This window comes from Amphiprion ocellaris, chromosome 11, assembly GCF_022539595.1.
Source record: "Amphiprion ocellaris isolate individual 3 ecotype Okinawa chromosome 11, ASM2253959v1, whole genome shotgun sequence".
Lineage (NCBI taxonomy): Eukaryota > Metazoa > Chordata > Actinopteri > Pomacentridae > Amphiprion > Amphiprion ocellaris.
Window position 1 is genome coordinate 22,350,446 of NC_072776.1, and position 20,219 is coordinate 22,370,664.

The 20,219-nt window shown below is 40.2% G+C and overlaps 1 protein-coding gene across 1 annotated transcript in view; it reads right to left on the reverse strand.

The window, feature by feature from the left end:
* Positions 1 to 690: 690 nt before the first annotated feature.
* LOC111578935 (ubiquitin carboxyl-terminal hydrolase 19-like) overlaps positions 691 to 20,219 on the reverse strand; it is a 20,962-nt gene continuing 1,433 nt past the window's right edge. The window contains 15 exon segments of the mRNA XM_055015419.1: positions 691 to 1,704; positions 7,772 to 7,947; positions 8,519 to 8,685; positions 8,832 to 8,984; positions 9,322 to 9,538; positions 10,643 to 10,742; positions 10,744 to 10,754; positions 10,851 to 11,242; positions 14,081 to 14,224; positions 15,309 to 15,427; positions 15,508 to 15,648; positions 17,267 to 17,368; positions 18,306 to 18,416; positions 18,526 to 18,636; positions 20,148 to 20,213. Coding sequence (XP_054871394.1) covers positions 1,564 to 1,704; positions 7,772 to 7,947; positions 8,519 to 8,685; positions 8,832 to 8,984; positions 9,322 to 9,538; positions 10,643 to 10,742; positions 10,744 to 10,754; positions 10,851 to 11,242; positions 14,081 to 14,224; positions 15,309 to 15,427; positions 15,508 to 15,648; positions 17,267 to 17,368; positions 18,306 to 18,416; positions 18,526 to 18,636; positions 20,148 to 20,213 — 2,151 coding nt within the window. The 3' untranslated portion in view covers positions 691 to 1,563.

Consider the following 20,219-nt stretch of genomic DNA (forward strand, 5'->3'; position numbering starts at 1 on the left):
GCTAAATTCAGGCATAAAGAATTCACATACATAATTTTGATGCAAAAAAATTCAAAGTAAGAAATTCAGCAGCTTTTAAAATTCAGAATCTGATGAGTCTGATTTGCTTCCATATTCTCCACTATCCTTCAGGTTTTAATGATGCATTGGACGGTTCTTAACCTGATTTTAGTAGTTTCACCAATCCGCTTAGTTGTTTTCTTTGCTTTGACCCTTCTGAGACAGATTAATATCCTTTCCATGACAACAGGATCTGTCTTCCAACATGGTTGTTTAAGAAATGAGAAGCTCCTCACTGCATCAGCTCGGGTTAAATAAGTTGTTGCAGCTGAAACATATTCATCACTGCAGTAATTATCCAATGGAAGGCTCATAACTATTTGCTTACATCCAAGTGGTGACTGTTTTTTTTGGACGGGTAGTTTATTTAGTTAGAAATACATTTGGGCTGTTCTTCCACCAAGTAAACATAAATCAAGATACCGTTTAATTCAAATATGTAATTTCTTGAAAGTTGCAATAAAAACATTATGCTTTAATTCCCTTTTAAACCTCATAGGAACATTTTTTGAAATGAGAAAGTCCTTAAAACAAACTTTGAGCATTAGATTTAGATGTTTTTAGAACTTGTAGGTAAATTCAATAAATATTAGGAGACAGAAGAAGAAATAAACTGCGGACACAACCGTGAGCAATTCTCAAAATTGTTTTTATTTATATTAACCATTTATATGTATCCACAGCAGCATTCTTAATGATCCCCCACTTTACATACGTAGTTCATTACAGAGGAGGGGCGAGACCGAATAAACTCACGCAAAAAAAAACGAGAAATAATAGAGATGAAGCGACAGGGGCGGAGCCGCGGTTACACCCTGTATGAACATGCAGTCATGCACATTTCAGTTTATACTGAAGCCTTTCCACGATTGCATCCACAGGATTGAAAATCTAAACAAGTATATATATATTTATATAAAAAAAGAGAAAAAAAACTGAAGAAACGGAAGCCAAATGAAGTTTATAAAGCGACAAGACGGGGAAAATACGAAGTGTGTGCCCTCTGTATTAAAAACAAAATAAAGTAGCAGGTCAGCACCGGTCACAATCTGTCTTTTTTTTTTTTTTTTGCTACATTTCCAATCCAAGTTACTGAAAATGCTGCCACAAACAAATCAACCTTGAAAATAAAAATAAACAAAAAGATTTACACACGTTGAGACTCTAATAAGTCGACGTAGCTTTAGATTAACAGGTCTGGTCGGTTGGAGGTTCTCGGCTTGAAAACCGAACCACAAGGTGCGTCGGTGCGGGGTCGCCCGGGGGGGGCGCCACCGAGCCGTTAGGAGGCCGAAGATTATACGATGTGTGTGTTAGCATCTGTGTGGGTGGATAAAACTACAAGTATGCAGCTTGTTATGGGGGTTAATGAGAGTATATCTGAAGGTCTTTCACAGGTGAAAGATCCTCGCAGATCACCTCCAGATCTTCAAGCGTTGCACCTTCTTGTTTTTTTTTTTTTTTGTGCCAACTGATGGATGAATCTCGGCGTTCCCTTCCCCGCTAGTCCACCTCCTCCATGTTGCTGTAGGATGGAGCCGCACACTCCCCGGAGTGGGCGAAGAGGTCGGAGGGCACCTCGGGGGTCAGCGTTGGGGGTCCTTCAGGGTCCAGGTCGGCGCCGAAGAGCGACTGGCTAGAGGCCTGTAAAATAAACCAGTGTTAACCGTCAATCACGCTGGTTTAGGATGCTGGCAAACGATTCAAACAGCGAGCAAAGACAACAACAACAAAAAAAAGACGGAATTTGAATCCCCAGAAGCAGAACGATGCTTTATGTAGCAGAAAGCAGCATTTACATGGAGGTATCTAGAGGCATTATTGCAGAGGAAAAGTAAAATGGGTTATGATTTTCTTTTTAAATACAGTAATTTCAATAAATCAGTATGTACAAACTCACAAAATACATGATTACTCTTTCAGTTAACATCATATAGCAGACTACAGACTATCCTTTAAAATTCAATCAAATCAACACAGAAAACATCAAATTTTAGAGGTTTAAAAACAGCTCGTGTTCATTTAAAGTCAACATTCAACACCACAGTCGTGTACGTTGAGCTGTAGAGGATTTTAAACTCGATTGCATATATCTGAATCAAGCATACACAGTCTTTAAGGCAAACGTCGGGAATCCCTGAGAGTCGAAAATACAATCACATAAATACACGACTGCGGAGAAATGAGACAATCTGTGGACAGTTTCAGTCAAATCAAGTGTGAAAGACTCTCAGAAGAATGAAAACATCCAGATTCTTAAGCCGTTGTAGTGGAATTAATCATCTTTAGGGTTTCAGCATGAAAACACGGTTTAAACTGAACATTTAAGAGCTTCAAAAGTGTCACATTCAGAAGCGGATGGTAATTTCTTAGCTTTTAAAAAAAAAAACAAAAAAAAAACCAATTAATCCTGAGAATCTAAAATCCTCACTTTGAATATGGCTTTAGAGATGTTAAATAAAAACAGCTAAAAAAAAAAAAAAACGTTATCAGTGAAAACAATGAGGAAACATTACAGGAAATAAGAACTAATTACAGTGAAATACAGCACAGATTAACATTTAAGAAGTAAAATGGTGGCTGGACAGAAACAGCAAAGTTAAGGCCGAAATAAAAAACAGCAATTTTTCTCAATATTTAAAACAAATCAAGCTGAATTGATCTTAATTTGCAGGAATCCTCATCGTCTTTAGAGCGCACAGCACCGAAAATAAAAGCTTTTTTTTGGCAATTAAAGTTATTTTATCGTAATTTTCAGCTTATAACCATTTTGTAGATTACTGCACAAAAACCTCCAATAAAAGGCCTCAATTATGACCTCTGTCCCGAGCTTTCAACCACATCTCCGGCTTCTTCGTTTAATTAAACAGCTGCTTGCAGGTCAAGAATGAGCTTTCAGGTTTTTGCATGTATTCAGTGTCGGTGATTCAACTGAATTATTACAAGAAATATCACAAATTTGTTCAAATGTGGACATAAACGGGAAGCCAGAGGTAAAACAGCACATGGAAAATGTAGTGGATAAATTAAATGCATTTTAAAGGGTTCAGCCTTGTAAAGTTACACACTTTTAGTAGTCGTGGTGCTGTGCGGGAGGAGCTGGAGACCAACAACTAACGAAAACGTAAATACGAAGGTGCTTTGTGGAGTTTTCACCCAGAAACAAGGAGCATAAATGTGAACTATGAAGCTTTATTTCAGTGTCCAGAAAAATTTGAATGTTCAAAACAATCTACAGCTGCACTACATAGTGTGTTTGTCAGTTTGCAGTGCTGTTTGAATGCTAACTTACAATAGTTAAACCCTATATAGTCACTCAGAGTATCCCACAATGCACTGTAATCAAGTAATGTCCAGCCGATGGTCACTAACCAACATTATGTCCCATCATGCATTGTGTTGAAGAACTGACAACTTGAGGATTGGTGTCAACTCCACAGATTAGTGACGTATTTTGTAGTGTTTAGACGTGCTTTCTGTGAAAAATATCTTTGTAGAGTTATGTGACGATTAGTGTTGGTTTGTCTGTCTGTCAACAACATTACTAAAAAAAAAGATTTATGGATTTGGATGAAATCTTCAGGGAAGGTCAGAAATGACACAAGGACCAAGTGATTAGATTTTGGCAGCGATGCAGCTTATAGTCTGGATCCACGATTTGTTAAAGATTTCTGTATCATTGGGATCATTTTCTGGGTCTTTTTAAATCAAATCTCAAAACCTTCCTGTTTGAAATGGCTTTCAATACCTAGCAGCATGGTGACATTTTATTGTTTTTAGATGTATATTTTAGTGCTGTTTTAGAGCTGTTTATTTTATTGTTTTATTGTATATTTTACAGGCTGCACAGTGGTGTAGTGGTTAGCACTTCTCGCCTTGCAGCTAGAAGATCCCTGGTTCGCATCACGGCCTTTCCAGGATCTTTCTACATGGAGTTTGCATGTTCTCCCTGTGCATGTGTGGGTTTCCTCTGGGTTCTCCGGTTTCCTCCCACAGTCCAAAAATATGCTGAGGTTAATTGATTATTATAAATTTGCCCGTAGGTGTGAATGTGAGAGTGATTGTTTGTCCTGTTTAAAGTTACTGTGTTGTTTTTAAGTTATTCTCATTTTTTACTGTGAAGCACTTTGGTCACCCTTTGGGCTGTTGTAAAGGGCTATAGAAATAAATTTTGACTGACTGACTGCGAGATAGCGGCACGGTATACATGTAACAATAACTGAACACTACGTCAGCTGCCTGCTGACAATCAAGATTGTGATCCTACTAAAAATCTACCGCTGAGGACTTATCAGGACTTGTCCATCAGAAATGATACAAGGAACAACTGATTAAATTGTGGGGGTGTTTCTGAGTCCCATCAATTCCCGCCACCCGCTACATATTTAGGTCATGTGAGTCGGTATCCGTACATAACGTACACATGCAGAACACATACTCAGTGCAAGGTCATTTTGTTTGTGGATACATCTATATTAAATGGACACATTCTATGATGCTGTGATTTCTGCCACAAATTTTTTCAAGATTTCAAAAATGATACGACTGAGCAGCCTTGGCGGAGTACTGCGCTCTCCGAATGCTTTTCTTTTTTATATGTGTGCATTGTTAAAATCACAACAACAGTTATGGTGCAAAAATATTCAAATTAAAAATAATAATCAGCATTGATATGTTTAATGGACGCAGAGCGACGTATCACGACGCAAACAAGGAAGGTAAAGTTATTTTCACTCATTAAATTTGGAAAATAAGCTTAGTATAAGAATTTATCACAAAAATGTCGGTCACTTCGCCATCGATCTGATATGTTTTAACTAAGCGACAGCCGTAAAGTAATTAATGTTGCCGAGATTAAAATCTGCAGAGGAGCTTCCTACATAGTTCACTAGATAGTAGTTCATCGTTAGGAGGAGGGAATGTTTGAATGATTTTGCAAACAGCTGAAGAAAGAGGAGAGGAAAGCTTAAAGCTGGTGTGTTGATGCCAGTAGGGACAGACCAATTATCGGCCTGATGGATTATTGTGGCCAGTATTTAGCATTTTTCTGGTTAACAGTGTTATTTTTAATGGCTGATTATTGTTCAATTAAATACTTCAGGTCTGGTCAGCCTCCTTTCTTGGTCTGTCGTCACTGTGGTCTCAGAAATGTCTCAACAAGAACCCAGAAAGTTCGCTTCTTTCACAGCGGCTAATGCTATGCTAACGGCTAGCAGCCAAGTTAGAATGGAGATTAACCTGAAACAGAGTCTGGAAAACAATAATTAATTTAAGATTCTGAACTTAATGGGAAATAAAAGATATAAAACAGTGAATTATTAAGAAAATAGAGAAGAATATCAGGAGAGAAACTGATAAAATGCTAATTGATGATTAGAAAACCCTTGTGAAGTTCTGTTAGTATGAACAAAAGCGTGAGTTTTCATGGAGAACATGAAAATGCCTCGGTGACCCCAAATTTTTGAACGGTAGTTTATATCGGCTCAACGATATAAACTATTGGCCTTTCTTGTTAATTAATAATCGACATTGGTATCAGCCCCAGAAAACCCACATTGGTTGATCCCTTCATGAATCTTACCATGAATAAGGTTCATGTCTTAACAGCTTAAAGCCTCATTGGGCTGCTTCCGTCACCTGATGCTGTGGACAGAAGCAACAACACATCAGCTCCAAGTTTTCCTCTATTTTTTTCTTTGATTGCTTCCAACATTTGAGTTTTTGTGGACAGTGTGAGGCTTTATAGCTGCTACAAAATGGAAGTTTCGCCCCTTGTTTCCAGGTTTAGCACCCTCGTGCCTCGTCTCTGGTTTACATCCAACATCTTCTTCCTCAAACAGCCTAACATTCATTACTTATTGATGTCTGAGCTCAGCGAGTCACCAACCAACCAGCTCAGGTCCAGCTGGCTTTGTAAAGCAGAGGGTAGACCAGATTGACGAAGAGAGCGAGCACGGCGGTCAGAGTCCCCAGGACAAAATATCGAACGCAGTCGTCGTCGGGATAGTCCGACATCCTCTGCCCGCGGTGCAGTCGCACCGGCCCTTCGGCTCTGTCTTCGTCTTCCTCGTCCCTGTTCGTCTGTCGCCTTCGCAGCGCAGAGCGAAACAGTCCGCGGGGCCCTCTGTCCGGACCCTCCTCTTCCTCCTCCAGTTCCCGCCATATTAGAGAGGCCTGCGATTGGCGGAAACCGGTGTCAGCTTCTGGGAAAAGGCGTGGTCTAACAAACATTACATCAGAAACTTCAAACACGTCTACCTGCTGATTCATAAGCAGCCAATAACATTTACCATCGATAGTTCATATAAAAACACTGGGACAAAACCAGACAGACAGGTGAGGTCAATTTAGAACTAAACACAGGTGAGGAAATAAAAGCACCAGCCGGTCTAAAAGTGCCGTATAAAAGGAAAAGTTTCATACTGAACGAACCACAATCATCAGAAAATTGATGTTTTTAAATGAATGGAAAGTAAGGCTGAGAAAAAACACTTTTCACATCACATCTGACAGATCTTGTTATTAAAAACAAATAAAAGGTACCCCATTTAACATCCTGTGGTACTATTTTCCTTTTGTTTTTGCCTTTGTTTTGTCTGAACACTATTACACTGATCAACATGAGGCTGTAATGCACCAGCAAAAGACATGACTGAGACAGAAAGCTGTCAAACAATGCAGATTTTCTTTTTAAAAAAATGAGTTTCCAAATGTTTATCAAGAGGGAATATAGTCCAACACGCTTGCTAGACCCTGATGGTTACACACAATCTGATTTGCTGAGAAACACTGAATACAAACATGACATTGGTTTGTTAAAAATAACATCAGAGAGTAGAGACACCAACAATCAAGCTCCAACTTTGACTAAAAGCAGTAACTCAGGACACACGAGCTTTTCCGTTAGAAAACAAGTTCAAATTGTTTATATTACCCTGATTTTTTTTTTTAAATAGAAAATACCAGAGATACATGCTATTAAAACGAGAGGAAACTGAGCATAACAAGATGCTAATCCTTCCTGACAGCTGAGCTTTGCTGAGTTTAGATTAACGGACCGTCTCTGTGATGGATCTTCCCATTATGAACCCACTGGGCTGAATGTTGTTAGGAACCTCAGAGCAAAAGCTGCTGTCAAGACTAATAGAAGAGTTCTCTGTTCTCAGAGGCATTTAACACACACAGGATTCTCTCTAAAGACCCAGCAAATGATGTTAATTCCTCATTAGCGGCTGACACGTTATCGATTTCCCCAAATCCGATGAACGGTGGAACACATGTTAACAACTTACGAAGAAGGAATAATGAAATCAGGTCTCAAAGCAGCAGGAAAACTATTCTAGATCAGGTGGGATAAACATAATTGATTTCACTGTCACTGAAATGCGATGCTACTACAAATAGATTCTCTCATTTGAAGTAAATTATCACCAGTGAGGAACACGTTCATTGTATGGTACGACATTGCTGCAATATTTAACGGTGGTACGTTTAAAGACTTGGTATGCTATTAACCAATTTAATCGGCCTGTTAAATTGGATTCTGATGGTGGGAAATCCTTCAAACTATGCTCAACTTCCAGTGTTAAAAAAAAAAAAAAAAAAAAGATACCATACAATATGAGTCTGCAGAGGGAAATTGAAGTCTAAACCTCTACAACCACAGGATAAAAATCCCTTTCAAAGGTTCTTTTTACTGTGTTCTCCTCACCTGGCTGGCAGTAGCTCCTGCAGCGGTGGGCGACTCGGCTCCGACCGGTCGGAGGAAGCGTGGCGGCCGCTCCACCGGGGAGTTTCGGCGGCGGTAGAACAAGACATAGGCGTAGCGGGTAACCACCTGACTCTCCTCCACCATCGTCACCGTGCTGTCATCAAACAGACGCCAGCCTGAGAGACAGTAGAAGAAGAGATGGACAGCAACGGGGTGGTAGAAGAGAGGAGATAAATATAAGAATCAAACACTTTGTCAGAACTACCAGATGAATAAAGAACTAAACCTCAGAGACTGTAGATTTGGCAAAAACGGCATTGTTTTAGTTGAATACCCCTGTACTATACTATATATGGACAGTACCCCTGTATTATACTATGTATGTACAATACCCCTGTGCTACACTATATATATGTACAATACACCTATACTATACTATATATGTACAATACACCTATACTATTCTATATATGTACAATACACCTGTACTATACTATATATGTACAATACACCTGTACTATACTATATATGTACAATATACCTGTACTATACTATATATGTACAATACCCCTGTATTATACTATATATGTACAATACACCTGTACTATATATGTACACTACACCGCAGATGTTCCGCCCGTGTTCCATCAGGACGTTTTTTTCTGTTGCACAGCGCGCTCACTTCCTGATTTGATGCTGTAATGTGCAGCCAAGCGTGGAATCCGATGATCATCGGGCCGTACTCACCGACGTCACTGCGCTGGCTGTTCTTGTCACTCGGCAGGCGAGCGTAGGCGGTGTAGTGGCCTCCGATCATCCCCCCATAATGGTTGATGACCGCGTACAGGTCATAGATCGGAGGCTGCTGCATCTCGTCCTTCTGGCCGATACAGAACTTACTCAGATCCAGATTCCTGAAAGGACAACAAATAACCAGGTCAATCGACGTTGGACATTTCAATCATCTACAGCACGTTGTGACTGGAAAATTTCACACCTTTTTTTACGATCAACTTCAAATACAAGCACAAAAGTGTCGTGAAAGGCCGCTTGCGTTTACCTGACGGGGAAGTCGACCATGTCGTTGATCTTGTCCCTCCAGATGAAGCTCCTGAAGGAGAAGCGTTTCAGCTGGATGATCAAAACGTTTGGTAAACGCCACAGCAACAGTTGCTTGGAGGCTTCGCGGTGCTGCTGGCACTTTGGACAGTACCTGAACAAAACAAAACACGGATTTAGATCTACAGTGATCTGTTCTCCAGACAAGAAGGGGGACCAATAACACATCTAATCAGACCTGTAACTACATGTCAGGTTCACAGTTTCTTATTTTGAATCTTTGAAATTAAAAAGAAGGAAAAAAACCTTTTCATCTCCACTTTACAAGACTTTAGCAATTTTGGACAGTAGGAAATATGAACAATTTTGTATAATTTTAGAGAATCCAATCACAAATAAACTTCAACTTTATTATTTGTGCCTTGAAGGGTGGTTTGCTATGCTGCAGTTACACAATAAACAAACAATAAAAAACAAATAAAGGTTCCTACCAGGCCTCCTCTGGTGCCAGGACCTCTGGCTTGGTGAAGAGGTTGAGGCACTGCTCCAGGGTGAAGTGTCCGGCCCTGGCGGTCTCACTCAGAGATCCGGGATCCTCCTCGTACTCCAGCTCCTTGGAGCTCACCAGAACATATTCCTTCAGACGCTCGTTGTTTTTCCAGACCAGCTCCAGCGTTGGGTCTTCGGGGAGGTCAGCCAGAGCATCCTCTGCAGGGCGGTTGGTAGGGGAGGGAAAAAACAACGTTTGTGTGCTGAACTTTATCTCCTCTGTCAGGTTTAGACACAGCAAATAAAGCTATACGCTGCAATATAAGACACTAAAACATCACCAAGTTTAGTTTTAACAACATCCATCCATCCATCCATTATCTACACACCAGTGAATCCTCATTAGGGTCTTGGAGGGCTGGAGTCTATCCCAGCTGACTTACGGTGAAGTCAGGGGACACCTGGACAGGTAACGGTCTATCACAGGGCTACACATATATCCCTTTTCCACCAAGAAGAACCAGGTGTTTGTTCAGTGCTGGTGCTTAGTTGGTTCAAACCTCACACCTCCTAAGAACCGGTTTGGTTTTCCATTGGCAAGGAGTCGAGTTAGAGCTATGTTATTGCGTCACCGTAAAACGCTGGTAAAACGTCCCTCTAACTTGCCGTTTATTTCAGATGAAGACCACAGTGGCAGGAAGCACTGGGTCTCCTCGTCCAACCACTGCAGCTTGCATTTGCAATCCATATTTTAGCTTTTCTAAACACTAACACTAAACACTACGACTACACGCTGTTGTTTTAAAAATGGCAGTTCTGCATTTCCATCGGTGATTGTTGGTCATCATAACCCCGCCCCCAGCCCCTGACGTACTCGGTTCTTAGGTCTGGCCCAGCAAAGAGTTGGTGCTTGCTAAGCACCACGTTTTGGAACCTGGAGTCGGTGTTTAGGTGGTGGAAACACAAAGAACTGGTGCTAAGTCAGGCTCTGGCTCTGACCTAGCACTGGAACCAGCTTGCTGGAAAAGAGGTAATAGAGACTAACAATCACACTCACATTCACACCTATGGACAATTTAGAGTTCTCAATTAACTTCAGCATGTTTTTGGACTGTGGGAAGAAGCTTGAGAACCTGGACAAAACCCATGCATGCACAGGGAGAACATGCAGAAAGACCCCAGGCCATGACACAAACCGGGGATCTTCTAGCTGTGAGGTGACAGTGCTAACCACTGAGCCACTGTGCAGCCCCCAAATAAACTGGACAATAGTATGACAAGCAATCCCACTAAATGTAGTGCTGAAGAAAATCCTGTTTGTACCCTTCTCATCCAGCCGTTGCTCCTTGTTGTTGGAGTCCAGCAGAGCGATGTAGAACTGGCTGGCGTGGCCTGACGCTGACTCACTGGGGTGTTGGTACCCCCGTTACTGCAGCTGCAAAATGAGACAAGGGGCAGAAATAAGAGGATGCTTCTGCAAAAAAAACAACAACTGCATCAATGCTGGAGCATCTGTGTGTTGTGTTGTTACCTTCAGGTCGCACTGCCTTCTCACAGGAAGTCTCCTTTTCAGCATGAGGGTCCAGAGAGCAGCAGGAAGTGGAGGAGATGGGCTCAGAGAATCCTGAGTCAGAAGTCCGGGTGGTGGAGATGGACGCCTGGGAGGAGGAGAGTGAGTCCGGCTCTCCGGAGTGGACTGCCGAGGCCTGAGCGTACTCTGCCTTGGATTCGGCCGGCTGAGAGGGGCTCTCAAGCTCCGGATCGCTTCCCCCTGCGGTACTGCTGCCGCCCACGGCCTCATCGCCCGACCCGGGACCCTCTGGAGAACCTGCCGGCATCGGAGGGAGGTCGACCCTGGACTGGGGGGTTTCAGGGGACGTCCTGCCTGACTGGAAAGGAGGCTGGAACACGTTGACGGAAAACCTGTACAGAGAAAAGCATAAGAGAGATCATTAGGGGTGTAACGGTGAGTTTGGTTTGGTCATTTTCTTGCAGGGGTGTCAAACATACGGCACAGGGGGCCAAAACCGACCCGCCATAGGGTCCAATCCGGCCCGCGGGACAACTTTGTAGAGTGTAGACGACATTAACTGTAATTTTTCAATAAAAGTAACTGCTATTGTAAAATTTGCCACAATTTCTATGTATTTTTTAATGTATAAATTTAATAAATTTACAAGGCAGGGAGACAACTTAACCTTCTTCATAATAGTTCCTACTTTAGTTTGTATAATGTGGTGGTCAGGACTACTACAGCAGATGTGGAAATGAATGTAAATCTAAAATTATTTCTAGATCTTGAGAAGTTGTTTTGATGAATTTTGTCTATTTTTTTTGTCATTTTCTTGTATTGTCATTTTTTGTCACTTTGTAACTTTTGTGTAATTTTTTGTCTCTTTTTTGTCATTTTGTGTCTCATTTTTGTAATATTGTGTCTTATTTTTGTTGTTTTTTTGTCTGACTTTTGTCGTTTTGATCATAAAGTAAAATACTATATCATTCAGTTCCAGATACCTGTGACTAAATGTTTTGTTCCTTTGTAGACACTCTGATCTGGAAGTTGTAATGTGTAAATGATAAACTGAGGCATAATGTTGTTGAAACTGAACTTAAGTTTCTTAAGAAATTTCAGTTTGTTCATAATGTTTTGTAAATATAGTTAATTTAATGTTAACATTTTCAGAATTGTACTTTTTTTGCATTAAAACAAAGGGAAAATTTGGAGTTATTTATAGATTATGATGCTATGATATTACTGGTCCGGCCCCATTTGAGATTTAAAGCAAACACAACAAGAACAAATAACCCGGTGTGTATTTGTGTAGTGTTTTATTTTTGTGCATGTTCTCATGGCTTTATTAAAGCACGTTCTGGAAAGAGAAACAACGCTTGCATAATATTTGGCACCAATGCGAGATGGAGTGGTGTCAGAAGTAATAATATGAAGGAGGAGGGTGTTTTCTGTTCTTACAGGTGGCATCAGTGATGGATTTGAAGCTTTAAATAACAGCAGCAGTGAGCATAAGTGCTGCTCACCGTCACTTCTCATCAGTTTAATCATTTAATGCCATGAGATAGTAAAGTCTGCTTACGGTTTTATGTCTAACAAACATATAAAAATGAGGCATTAGGCTCTGATTTAATCACTAACATTTTTCTGGAATCTCATTCATCCATCTGTGCTGCTGGCATGGATGAAAAAACCCTAAATACAGAGAGTACTGGTCTGATTATTAATGCAGTTGTACAAGTTAGGTGATGAAAGTTTACTTGAAAAGAAGCAACAACAAATAACTATTGCCCAACTGTTGTCTTCTCAGCTTTATGGAGTTTCATAGTGAGTTTTAGCTCAATGTCTAGCTGATTTACTGCACAACTTTACTGTTTACATTTGGTTTTGGCTCTCATTGTTGTTTTACACCAATAAAACTCCAAACAGAGTGCAGAACTCCACCAAGGCTGCTCATTCCGAAAAAGAAAATTAGTTCTCAACGAGGAAAAGCAGTTTAACATCTAACCAGATATGCAAAAGCAGCAGCAGTAAAGTGCATTATTTACTGCATGTTACAGTAATGCTGTCTATACTGTAAGATACTGTAAGTAACACACTAATATATGAATGTATAAAGGAAAACCAATATAAAGTAGATAACCTATATCAGTTTTAGATAGATATATGTGCATTTAGGACACATTAGGACGATTTCTTTAACAACTGGCAGCCATTAGTCTTTTGTTGGAGTCCCAATGTCTTCTAACGGCCTTCTTACTTATTTGAAACATTACTTTCTAGTTCTCAGTTAATTTACCTGGTAAAATAAAAGTTCAATAACATAAATAAATTCCCCCATATGGCATTGTGAGAAATTCAGCATTTTTTTTGAGAAATGGAGCATTTGTTTATTGGTTATTGATGATCAGAAATCACGGCAACACAGAATGTGTCCATGTAATATAGATGTACCCACAAACAAAATGACCTTACGCTGAGCACAGGCGTGTGTTCTGCATGTGTACGTTTTGTACAAATAAAATAATGTTTAAAATAAGTAAGAAGGCCAGAAGAAAACATTGGGACCCCAACTAAAGACTAGTGGCTGTCTGTTGTTGAAGAAATCTTCCTAATGTGTCCTAAATGCACATATATCTATCTAAAACTGATATAAATTATCTATTTTATATTGTTTTTTCTCTATACATGCATATATTAGTGTGTTACTTACAGTATAAACACCATTACTGTAACATGCTGTAAATATGCACTTTACTGCTGCTTTTGCATGTCTGGTTAGATGTTAAACTGCTTTTGCTCAATAAAGTTGAATCTAAATGACAGAAACATGGTCAAAATGCACACCGTACAGAATTCAAGACAGTGGAAACAAGCTACAAACAGACTTCCCCACAACAACAGCTACTGTTTTACTTAATCTTTCCTTCAATGTGGTGTTTTTGAAATCTCTACAAAGTGAGGAAACGGAGGGAAAAAGGGAAAAAAATGGAAATGTATTGCAACAGAGATCCCTAGTTAGATGCAAATGTCAAATGATGATTTGCGTCTTAAATCCAAACCAATCAGGGTCCCACAATAGGCCTTTTTTTTTTTTTGCAAAGTCCATCTGAACAATATTGCTGTCATGACTCAAACATTTAAATCAGCTGGAACATGTGCATGTCTAAGACAGTCAATATTCAGACAAGGTACAGCCAAAATGCTAACTAATGTGAGATAAGCTACAATTGAAAGCAAAGACTAATCACCTGGAGTATCCCTCTAGTAGCTGGCTGAGGCGGGAGTAGGAGAGTCGAGACTCTGGTACGCTGACCAGGAAAGGCAAACCAACGTTCTCTGTGTTGGGTCGACAAAGACCTTTATGATTGGGCCAGTGGTTCCTCTGACACACTCTGGGGAGAGCAAAGCAAATGAATAAAAAATCAGTTTATATTAGAAATCAAGATTAGTTTGATGGTCCTAACCAGTGACATGTTAGCTTCAAACCGGCAGCATTTAGCCTCAAACCAGCAGCATGTTATCTTAGTTCCAAACTAGAAGAATATAAACCTCAAACCTCTGGCAACCTACCATCAAACCGGTAACATGTTTGCTTCCAATCAACATCAGTTTAGCCAAAAACCAGCAGCATGTTACCTTCAATTTGGTGGCATCTTAGCTTCAAACTAACAGTATGTTGGCCTGGATTCAAAAGATTTTGCAGCTGCACCTACTAACGAACTACGATCTTGTTGTATGCCACCTCTTAACCAGGTCGATGTCGAAAATGAGAATTAGTTCTCAACTAACTTACCTGGTAAAAAAAAAGGTTAAATAACTTCTATAATAAAAAATTTAAAATAAAAAAATCAAAGTTTACTGGATTTGCTCCTATATATCCCTCTATGGCATTACCAGCCCTTTAAGACCTACCATTGTACAAGTCTACCAGGACATATTCTTACATTTGCACATACTGCAGGGCAATTTTTTTGAGTATTTTTATTTGCAATAAACCTAAAAAAAATGAAAATTGTTTTTGTTTTTTACTTATATTTGAAAACACAGAAATGGCATAACTGTATCCCTCAAATTTATAAAAAAGTTCCACAATATCCCTTAGTCTCGTTTATAAAGATTTTTGTCATGTGCATTTTATTGTATATTTTTACAAACCCATCACTGCAAAGAAAAAGCTCTCTGAGACCTGGTGAATGTGTGAAATGTTAGTCTAACTCCCCAGATTTTATATGCAAAAAGAATGATCAATCTGTCTTATCTGGTTTCAAATCTACCACCAATCAAAAATGAAAATGCAGTCATAGCGCCCACACTACGCTGCTGGCTCTGTAGGGTTAAACCAACATGTTGAAGGAAGTATGTTTTATGGCTCTTATCCAGGTTGTTTTCTCCTGGCTAGTTCCTTGCTGGTGTTGTATCTACTCTCAGATGTACGTCGCTTTGGATAGAAGCTACATGAAAGTGTAGAAAACTCACTGATTGCAGTAGCCCACGCGATAGCACCGAGTGCACCTCTTCAGCTTGTCCTCCTCAGACACTGGAGGCTTCAGGCAGGCGGCACATTTTGAGATGGGGATGTTGGGAACCTGGAGTTTCTGAAAAGCAAACGGGGGGGTCATTTAATATCTGGTGTATTTAACATGTTTCAGAAATATAAAATTAGGATGTTTTTTACCTGCTGCACTCTGAGTAAGACCACTCTCTCTTTGGCCAGGTCTTTGGAAAGCACCTCAAAGCAGAACAACATGTCAGAGGAGGACACTGTGTCCAGAGAATGGGACGGCAGGAACATACGCTGGAAGCGGTTCTTTCCCACCTGAGGAAAGAAATAATTAAAAAAACAAGTCAGGTTTTGTCCTCTGGTGTCCTTTGGCAAGTCACTACTAATGACTTTCATTTCTGTTGTATGAAAGCTAACAGAATCCAGTTACTAACACTGGTTTGTATCGTAAAGAGTCAAACATGTAGTGAATCATAGATTATTTTGAGCCATAAGAATAATCAGTTGAAAAAACCTATTGAGATCCAACAAACCCATTATTCCTTCACTTAAAGTTGTTGAAATTTCACGACATATTAAATTGTAGTAATCTGCAAATTGTGTATAAAGCTCACCAAGAAACTTTATCAGTCAATGTCCAGAACAGATTTGCAAAAAGAGAAAGTAAGCAGAACTTAAAAGGAACAGAGATCTTCATAAAAACAAGATTTAGGACCAAATTAATGGAACGTTGCATTTCTGCAAAAGGGGTCACTTTATGGAACAATCTAGAAGAGGAATCAAAAGAATTTAAATCACACGCAAGATTTAAAAACGGAATTCAAACCAGAATATTACTAAAACACTAAGAAATGAAGTAAGAGTTTCATAGTGTTTGTTATGAGAGAAAACTCTGATAGGAGTGAGAGTGGCTGTGCAGGACTCTCAGACTTTATTGTCATAACTCCGCCAAGGAATACGGTGGCGTTATGCGATGATTGGTGTTGGTTTGTCTGTCTGTCCATCTGTCTGTTAGCAACATTACACAAAAACTGACAAACAGACCTGGATGAAATTTTCAGGGAAGGTCAGAAATGACACAAGGACCAAGTGATTAGATTTTAGCAGTGATGCAGCTTATAGTCTGGATCCATAGATTTGTTCAAGATTTCTGTATCATTGCCAGATAGCAGCACGGCGTCACTGTAACTATGACAACAAGTGAACACTACATCAGCTGCCTGCTGACGATCAGCTGATTGTGATCCTGCTACAAATCCAACGCTGCGAACTTATCGGGACTTATCCATCGCAAATGATACAAAAAACAACTGATTAAACGGTGGGGGTGTTCCCGAGTCCCATCACATCCCGTCATCCGCTACATATTAAGGTCATATGATACGATTTAATGCTAATTGTAAACTGATTGTTTGATATAAAGCGGCAGATTACATACACTATCCTTCAACTGTTTGGGGTCACTTAGAAATGTCCTTGTTGTCCTTGCTGTTTTTTTCAATGAAGATAACATTAGATGAATGATAAATCCAGCCTAGACATTGTTAATGTGGTAAATGACTATTGTAGCTGGAAACAGCTGATTTTTAATGGAATATCTCCATAGAGGTACAGAGGAACATTTCCAGCAACCATCACTCCTGTGTTCTAATGCTACATTGTGTTAGCTAATGGTGTTGAAAGGCTCATTGATGACTAGAAAACCCTTGTGCAGTTATGTTAGCACATGGATAAAAGTGGGAGTTTTCATGGAAAACAGGAAATTGTCTGGGTGACCCCAAACTTTTCAATGGTAGTGTAAGTTTATTTTTCTTTCTCCTCCCTTTCATTTAGAAGTGAGAAATTTGCTTCTGTATTGAATTGATTTTTTTTTATTTTGTTATTGAATGAAATAAAAAGAAACTAACTAACTAAAAAAAAAAAAATATCTGACCTCTGCCAGTCTGAGGTTCTCTGGTTTGACCCTCACACTCCTGGAGATGGATTCGAGGACTTCAGTGGTGCTGGAGTTCTCCTTGCTCACGCTCACCAAAAACTGAGACACACATGCAAACAAATGCACATCAGAGAAGCAGTCAAAATATATATATATATATATATATATATATATATATATATATATAAAAACTTCACACTTTCACAATCACAGTAAAATTTTTGCACTATATTGGGAATTAACTCCCCGAATTACAAAAACCTTCAAAAACAAAAGGCATGAGAGGCATGTTATCTTAAAATTAAAATCCAAAACACCATTTAAAATCAATCTGTTAGAGCCAGAAACTTTAAAGACTTTCCTTTCTGAACTACTTTCCTGTGACATGCTGTTCCATCAGAAAGCTATACAAAATCCAAACTTAAAATCATGATTTTTCACTGAAATGACTTTGATTGATATTAAAAATTAGCCAAAAATATAACAGCTGCACCAGATTCTGTAAAAGGAAAAAATTTCTGCACTTCTTGGCACAACTGAGTAGCCGTGACCAACAGACATTTAACAAAAATTCAGCGACTTTTTGACAGAACTGCGAGCAGTTTTTAAACAGAGATCAGAGAAAGGTTTGGATGCAAATTAAAAAAGTAATAAGCTAATTATGTATAGCGTGTAGAGCCATATTTTGCCAGTATTTATAACATCTTTAGGGAATTGGAAAAATGCTTGAAGTTGTTTTCATTCTGAATCAGGACATTTTTGTAAAATAATTCATCAAAGAAATTCCAGTTAATTTTTTTATTCTTGTAGGATTTATGGAATTATAACTTTTTTATTCTGCACAAAAACATGTTTGAGTTATTTCTATTTCTAACAACTGTTTCCACTGAGGTGCAGAAGTTTATATTGCAGAGAAAAATGAACCCATAGTGTGTGAAAATGTGAAAGAAGCAAATAAAAACAGCCTGAAATTGCTTTGGGGCTCAGAGGGTTACCACTGTTACCGCAAGACTAGAAACCATTTATATTATCTTACCTTGATGGGTTTTTTATGAGGTTCCTTCGCAAAGTAGAAAACTGAGAGCACCTTTTGTTTCTGGGGCAACGGGACGGGCAGGTAGAGGAAGGGGTCAAAGGTGATAGACACCTGAAAACGAAGACAGAGAAGTTAGGATAGTGTTGTCATCATACTATAAAAGAAATCAACAGCATTTACTTGAGACAAATAAAACATTTTGTGAAGTTCTGAGTGTTACCTTGGAGCATGTGGGGCAAACAAGCTTGGATTTAAACTGGCCTTGGAAGAGGTCCACTATGAAGGAGTCGTTCCTCATCTTGTGCCTCTGCCAGGCCTCCTCAGCCACAACCTGCACCAACAGACAAAACATCAGGACAATGCTTGAGAAGAGTCTAGCAAGAAGGAACTCATCTTCTAATCTGTGTTCTCTCAGCTGCAGCACCATCATGTAAACAGAAAAACACATTTATGTGATTTCTGCATCACCAGCTGAATACATGTTGGGTTCCCATGGCTACGTGATACATACGGTGCGCAATACTGTAACCACACAGCTTCATTCAGTGATTTTACAGATCAATAGGTTTGCAGATGAAACATTTTCTCTCAGCTATAAATCTGTATCACTCATAAAGAATCATCAGGAAATGGTTTGGTTAAAGTTTCTCTAGACGATTTAAATCCCAGACTCTGAACACAACCTGCTCAGAATCATCAGGTACCACAGAGATCTAGCTCCACAGCATCGGTTACCACGGAGACATAGCTCCACAGCATCAGTTACCACGGAGATCTAGCTCCACAGCATCGGTTACCACGGAGATCTAGCTCCACAGCATCGGTTACCATGGAGATCTAGCTCCACAGCATCGGTTACCATGGAGATCTAGCTCCACAGCATCAGTTACCACAGAGATGTAGCTCCACAGCATCAGTTACCATGGAGATCTAGCTCTACAGCATCGGTTACCATGGAGATCTAGCTCCACAGCATCGGTTACCACGGAGATCTAGCTCTACAGCATCGGCTACCACGGAGATCTAGCTCCACAGCATCAGTTACCATGGAGATCTAGCTCCACAACATCAGTTACTATGGAGATCTAGCTCCACGACATCGGTTACCATGGAGATCTAGCTCCACAGCATCAGTTACCATGGAGATCTAGCTCCACAGCATCAGTTACCATGGAGATCTAGCTCCACAGCATCGGTTACCACAGAGATCTAGCTCCACAGCATCAGTTACCATGGAGATCTAGCTCCACGACATCGGTTACCACGGAGATCTAGCTCCACAGCATCGGTTACCACAGAGATCTAGCTCCACAGCATCAGTTACCACAGAGATCTAGCTCCACAGCATCAGTTACCATGGAGATCTAGCTCCACGACATCGGTTACCATGGAGATCTAGCTCCACGACATCGGTTACCATGGAGATCTAGCTCCACAGCATCGGTTACCACAGAGATCTAGCTCCACAGCATCAGTTACCACGGAGACGTAGCTCCACAGCATCAGTTACCATGGAGATCTAGCTCCACGACATCGGTTACCATGGAGATCTAGCTCCACAGCATCGGTTACCATGGAGATCTAGCTCCACAGCATCGGTTACCACAGAGATCTAGCTCCACAGCATCAGTTACCACGGAGACGTAGCTCCACAGCATCAGTTACCATGGAGATCTAGCTCCACGACATCGGTTACCATGGAGATCTAGCTCCACAGCATCAGTAACCATGGAGATCTAGCTCCACAGCATCGGCATAGGCTCAGCACACCTCCCTAACCTGCTCATCTCTCGCTTCATAGTCCCATTTCTAGACACCCGGCAGGTGAGCAAAAACACCTACTTCATCGAGCCGTCCGTCGGAATCGACCGTCTCCGTGTACGGTTTATTCTGGATGCGGTTCAAGTCCTCGTG